Here is a 6,307-nt window from a genome sequence, read left to right on the forward strand (position 1 = left end):
TGGAATTGGAACTATAGTCAACAAACTAGACTGGCTTTGCCATGATCATCCATGAGGAATAAGTAAAAAAATAAAAAGAATTCAACACTTAATTAAACAATTTTGCAGCATCTAACTATTTATGTTGAACATAAATTTCTTCTCATATTTAAGGTCCCATGTTTGAGTGATATTAATTTTAACCCTTATTGTTGTTCTTTTTTGGACAGCAGAGATAATTATATTACTTAGGTACAAGAAGTACTAAAACTCATCATTTATAATATATCTAACAGACTTATCAAACTACCTCTTCCTTCGTAATTGAGGTTAATAGGTAATTTACATTTAAACCATTGTAAATTACCAATAAACCAAGACTTACAAATTGAGTTGTATGAAGGTTAATTCCCCTACTAGCTTGTAACTATGCCCCGTACTTATCAATATATAGTTGATTTTTGAAGAAAATTTTAGATTAAGACAAAATATGACTTCATATAAGATCAAAGTCAGTCAACTATTAGCATTTTTGAAAGGTTCTAGTGGGATTATGATCACCTATCTCATCTCTAACACAAATGGAAGGATATTGTCTGATATAGAGGATGACCACTAGAAACTAGCTACTATCTAGACTTAGAATATTCGGTGAATGTAACCTTCCTTATTTTGAAACCCTTAACCCATTATATATGTTGGTGTCATATTGAATGTATAAATTTGTTACTTGATGACGATCTCGTAAGATGCACCTTATCTTTATCTCTTATAATGAGCACATGAATCACATTTATGATGATAATCAAGCCTATGTGGAAATCATGACATTTATTACTTAGTGTTAGCTATCCAGCCAACTCAGTTAAAAACCTACTTGTGATCAAATGGTCAGCTTGCTCGATCGACTGGACAGTCAATTGATACACAACCCTTTAAATTCAAGCACTAGAATGCGAAGAGTCTTAAGTTGGTTTGTTCGGTTAACTGGAGAGCAGGACTGTACATAACCCTCTAAACTTGAACACCAGAATGTAAAGAGTTTCAGATCAACTTATTTGATAAGCTGAAAAGTCGGATGATACATATATAAAACATAAGAAAAGTCAAATTCGATCTTAAATCCTAACTAATAAAAGTAAATAAACTTAACTTGTGCCAGCCTTGTGTGACAATATATATATATATATATATATATATATATATGTACTCTTTTGCATGAACACTTTGGACTTCCTTTTGATTTTTAACATTAAAAGAAATCTTAAGTAGCTATTTGAATTAAGAACAGACAACAAGGTGCATGAAGTACCAATAATTTAAAAAACAGTTCTATAGTTTGATTAACTGTATTTGCTTTAACTTCAAGTAAACTTGAAACATTAATCAGCATATTTTCTCTCTCTATTAATACATTCTTGCATTGTAAACCGTAAAAATTAAAATGTTCATGCCTTATGTTTCTTGGCATGCTATAAGGTTGAATGTAACTATGCCAGCAATGAAAATCAAAAGCATTCAGCAAATGCATGGAATGATTATTATAGGCGCACAATAAGGTGTTGGTTTGAGGAATATTGGTAAATGCCATAGAAGATTGGATATCAAAGCAGGCCTGAGAGTCAAATCAAAACAAAATGGTTGAAACTTTGAAGTATAAATAATTTTACAAAAGTTTCTGAATGGGCATTATCAAATCTGTCAGAAAATTAAATCAAGCCGTAATGTTTGACTTGGAATTGGAAATTCCACAATGGCTGCACAGTTTAATTTTTGAATTACTGCCACACAGTAACAAATCCAAATTGAAATTGAGTAGCAATGTTTGACATTAGTAATTGTGGTGCCAATTTGCATACGTTAAGTTTCCTAAATATAATATTTTATTATTTTGTTTACTGTATCATTTGCCTATAAAAGGCCATATGCTGTACGTATTATTATTATGTGTGAGAAAATGAAATAATAGTGAGAGTGTCTCTTCCTTTCTTCTTTTATTTACTATATATTGGTTTGTTATTATGTTTATGTGGTAACAAATTGGTATCAGAGCCAGAGAGTTCGGTGATAGTGTGAGTGAAAAAAAAAAATATATTTGAGTGAGAAACAAGAGGGTTCTTACTTTGTTTAAAAAAAATAGAGTTGTTATATCTTTGAGAGAGAGATATGGCCACCAGTTACAATATTATTTGGTCTGGTCCCAAGTTAGATGGAAAATTAGATTTTAGTTATTGGGAGACTTTGATGGCCACACATTTAAGAGCTCACAACATTTGGAGCTTTGTTGAACCGGGATTAGCAGAAGGAGCTGATGATATTGCTAGAAGAAGAGACCAATGGCGCTGTCACAAATTCACCAAGGAGTAGATTATTCCATTTTTGGCAAAATTGCAAATGCCAAAATTGCCAAAGAAGCGTGGAATATTTTGAAGTTGTCATATAAAGGTGTAGAGAAAGCTCAAATATCCAAGTTGCAATCTTTGCGAAGGGAATATGAAATATATGAAATGTCGAATTCTGAATCCATGGAACAATATTTTTCACGAGTTACAAATCTCGTCAACAAAATGAGAGTATATGGAGAAGATATTCCTGAAAGCAAAGTGGTGGAGAAAATTCTACGCACCATGCCGATGAAGTTTGATCATGTGGTGACTACAATAATTGAGTCCCACGACACAGACATCATGACAGTTGCAGAATTGCAAGGTAGCATTGAAAGTTATGTGAGCAGAATCTTGGAGAAAACTGAAAAAGGAAATGAAGAAGCATTGAAAAGCCAGGTGAATTTTACCAACATAGCAGAACCCAGCCGAAGTGAAGACAGTAGAGGTCGTGAAGGTGGAAATATAAATTTCAGAGGTAGAGGTCGTGGTAGTTTTAGAGGAAGAGGTCGTTGTAATTTTAATTAACAATGGAGAGACAACAATTTCAGGCCATCTAATCAAGGAAGAGGTGGACACAATGTCAGATCTACCAACCGTGGAAGAGGAAGAGGCAACTTCACCAACCAGGAGAGGACAAATTTTAATTGCTACCACTGTGGAAAGTTCGGGCATAAAGCTGCAGATTGTAGACTCAAACAACAAGCAAATATAGCATAAAATCAATATGAGCATACTGGTGAGGGTTCTGATAATCCACAAACCTTACTTCTAGCAACAAATAATTTTTCAGGCGATGAAGCCATTTGGTACCTAGATACTGGCTGCAGCAACCATATGTGTGGGAAAAAGGAGTTATTTTTCTCACTAGATGAAACGGTAAAATCTACTGTGAAATTCAGAAATAACTCTAACATTCCGATTTTGGGAAAATGTCGAGTTGCAATTAGATTGAAAGACGGTTCTCAAAATTTTATCTCTGATGTTTTCTATGCTCCTGGTCTTCATCACAATTTATTAAGTATGGGACAACTATCAGAGAAAGGTTACAACATGAAGATTCATCATGGATACTGCACGTTGATAGACAAAAGTGGAAGATTTATAGCTAAGGTAAAAATGACCCCGAATCGCTTATTTCCTTTGAAGATTTGTCATGAAAAGTTTACTTGTTTGAGTTCTATTATTCCCAATGATGATTGGTTGTGGCATATGTGCTTTGGACACTTTCACTTCTCTGGATTAAATTATTTGTCAAGAAAAGAATATGTTTCTGGCTTGCCTATTGTGAATATTCCTAATGGTGTTTGTGAGACGTGTGAGATTGGAAAGAAGCATAGAGAATCATTCCCAACTGGAGTATCTTGGAGGGCGAAGAAGCTATTAGAGATAGTTCATTTAGATTTATGCATGGTTGAGATACCAACACATAGCGGTAGCAGATATTTCATTACTTTTATTGATGACTTTAGTAGAAAAGCTTGGGTGTATTTTTTGAAACAGAAATCAGAAGCTTGTGATGCCTTTAAGTCATTTAAGGCATTAGTGAAGAAACAAAGTGGCTGCAAGATTAAAGCATTGAGGATAGATAGAGGCCAAGAATACCTTGCCTGTGCAAATTTCTTTGACCACCATGGAATTCAACATCAAATGACAACCAGATACACTCCTCAACAAAATGGAGTAGCAGACAGGAAGAACAGAACAATCATGGATATGGTGAGATGCATGTTAAAGACAAAACAAATGCCTAGAGAATTCTGGGCAGAAGCAGTTTCTACTGCTGTGTATATTTTGAACAGGTGTCCAACAAAGAGTGTTTGTGATAAAACACCAGAAGAAGCTTGGAGTGGAAGGAAGCCCTCAATCCGGCATCTCAGAATTTTTGGGTGTATAGCATATGCTCATGTACCAGATCAACTCAGAAAGAAGCTTGATGACAAAGGAGAGAAGTGCATCTTCATTGGTTTCATCACCAACTCAAAGGTGTATAAGCTTTACAATCCAGTGACAAAGAAGGTAATTATCAGCAGAGATGTGACCTTTGATGAAGAAGGAATGTGGGATTGGTCTTTCAAAACCCAAAAGGAGCCTGTAGTAAATTCAGAAAACTATGAAGAAGAGAATGGAAATATAGATTCAACACCTGATGAGTCAGAAACATCAAGCAGACCACAAAGACAAAGGAGATTACCAGCTAGATTGGAGGATTATGTTGTGGGTAATGATAATGACCCATCTGATGAAGAAATTATCAATTTTTCCTTATTTGCAGATTGTGAGCCTGTAACTTTTGAAGAAGCTTCAAATAATAAACATTGGAGAAAAGCAATGGATGAAGAAATTCATGCCATTGAGAAGAATCAAACATGGGAGCTGACAGACTTACCAGCAGACAAAAGGCCTATTGGAGTAAAGTGGGTGTACAAAACAAAGTACAAGTCCAGTGGAGAAATTAATCGCCTTAAAGCAAGGTTGGTAGCAAAAGGGTACAAACAAAAGCCAGGTATTGATTATTTTGAGGTATTTGCTCCTGTAGCAAGATTAGATACAATTCGTATGCTTATCTCTCTATCAGCTCAAAATAATTGGAAAATTCATCAAATGGATGTTAAATCTGCTTTTCTGAATGGCACTTTGGAAGAAGATGTATATGTTGAGCAGCCTACAGGATATGAAGTTAAAGGAAAAGAAGATAAAGTCTACATATTGAAGAAGGCATTGTATGGTTTGAAGCAGGCACCCAGGGCGTGGTATAAGAAGATTGATTCTTACTTTGTGGATAATGGTTTTCAGAGATGCCCGTTTGAACACACTTTGTATATCAAATCTGTTGATCCTGACAATATTCTTACTGTGTGCCTCTATGTTGATGATCTAATTTTTACTGGCAATAATCCAAAAATGTTTGCAAAATTCAGGGAGGCTATGGTTAAATGTTTTGAGATGACAGATTTGGACCTAATGTCATACTTTCTTGGCATTGAGGTCATTCAGCAGGATGATAGAATTTTCATTTCTCAAAAGAAATTTGCAAGTGATATTTTGAAGAAGTTCATGATGGTGAATTCAAAACCAGTTTCTACACCAGTTGAAGGAAAGTTGAAGCTAACAAGTGACATTGGAGGCAAGAAAGTTAATCCAACTCTCTATAAAAGTTTGATTGGAAGCCTAAGATATTTAACTGCAACCAGGCCAGATATTGTTTATGGAGTTGGACTACTCAGCAGATTCATGGAAAAGCCTCAAGATTCTCATTGGCAGGCAGCTAAAAGAATTCTCAGATACATCAAAGGTACTCTGACAGAAGGAATTTTCTATGATAAAGACATTGATGTGAATCTTGTTGGATATACAGATAGTGATTGGGCAGGAGATATAGAAACAAGGAAAAGCACATCAGGATATGCATTCAATCTTGGAAGTGGTACAATATCATGGTCATTAAAGAAGCAACAAGTGGTGGCGCTTTCAACTGCCGAAGCAGAATATATAGCAGCAGCAAGTTGTGCAACCCAAACTGTATGGCTGAGAAGAATGCTTGAAGTGATGCATCAGAAGCAAAATACTCCCACAGTGATATTTTGTGATAACAAGTCAGCAATTGCATTATGCAAAAATCCAGTATTTCATGGACGGTCCAAGCACATAGATATTCGGTTTCATAAAATCCGAGTACTGGTAGCTGAGAAAGAAGTAGCAATTGAATATTGTCAAACTGAATAACAAGTTGCAGATATTTTCACGAAGCCGTTAAAAGTTAAATTATTCTACAAGTTAAAAAGAATGCTTGGAATGATACAAGCTTGATTTAAGGGAGGCAATCAATTAAAGCATCACCCATAACACTGATACAAATTAAAGGCAATAGCAACCTATGAGTATCACTGATTAATGTCTTGAAATTGCATCATGCACGATCTCATTTTCAACTACATTGTCTC

The 6,307-nt window shown here is 35.1% G+C and overlaps 1 protein-coding gene across 1 annotated transcript; it reads left to right on the forward strand.

Moving 5' to 3' along the window:
• The first annotated feature begins 2,315 nt into the window (after positions 1 to 2,315).
• On the forward strand, positions 2,316 to 6,089 carry LOC109812561 (retrovirus-related Pol polyprotein from transposon TNT 1-94). The gene is made up of 2 exons (XM_083067753.1): positions 2,316 to 2,841; positions 3,157 to 6,089. Exons 1-2 carry the CDS (start codon positions 2,316 to 2,318, stop codon positions 6,087 to 6,089), a joined length of 3,459 nt encoding a protein of 1,152 aa, XP_082923879.1.
• Positions 6,090 to 6,307: the final 218 nt, after the last annotated feature.

This window comes from Cajanus cajan, chromosome 2, assembly GCF_000230855.2.
Source record: "Cajanus cajan strain Asha chromosome 2, NIPB_CcT2T_4, whole genome shotgun sequence".
Lineage (NCBI taxonomy): Eukaryota > Viridiplantae > Streptophyta > Magnoliopsida > Fabales > Fabaceae > Cajanus > Cajanus cajan.

Excerpts from the sequence above, each read along its gene's own strand:
- LOC109812561 (XM_083067753.1), top strand. The coding sequence starts at position 2,316 with ATGGCGCTGTCACAAATTCACCAAGGAGTAGATTATTCCATTTTTGGC. Across the intron at positions 2,842-3,156 it reads TGGAAATATAAATTTCAGAG|GCGATGAAGCCATTTGGTAC; the intron begins GTAGAGGTCGTG and ends ATAATTTTTCAG.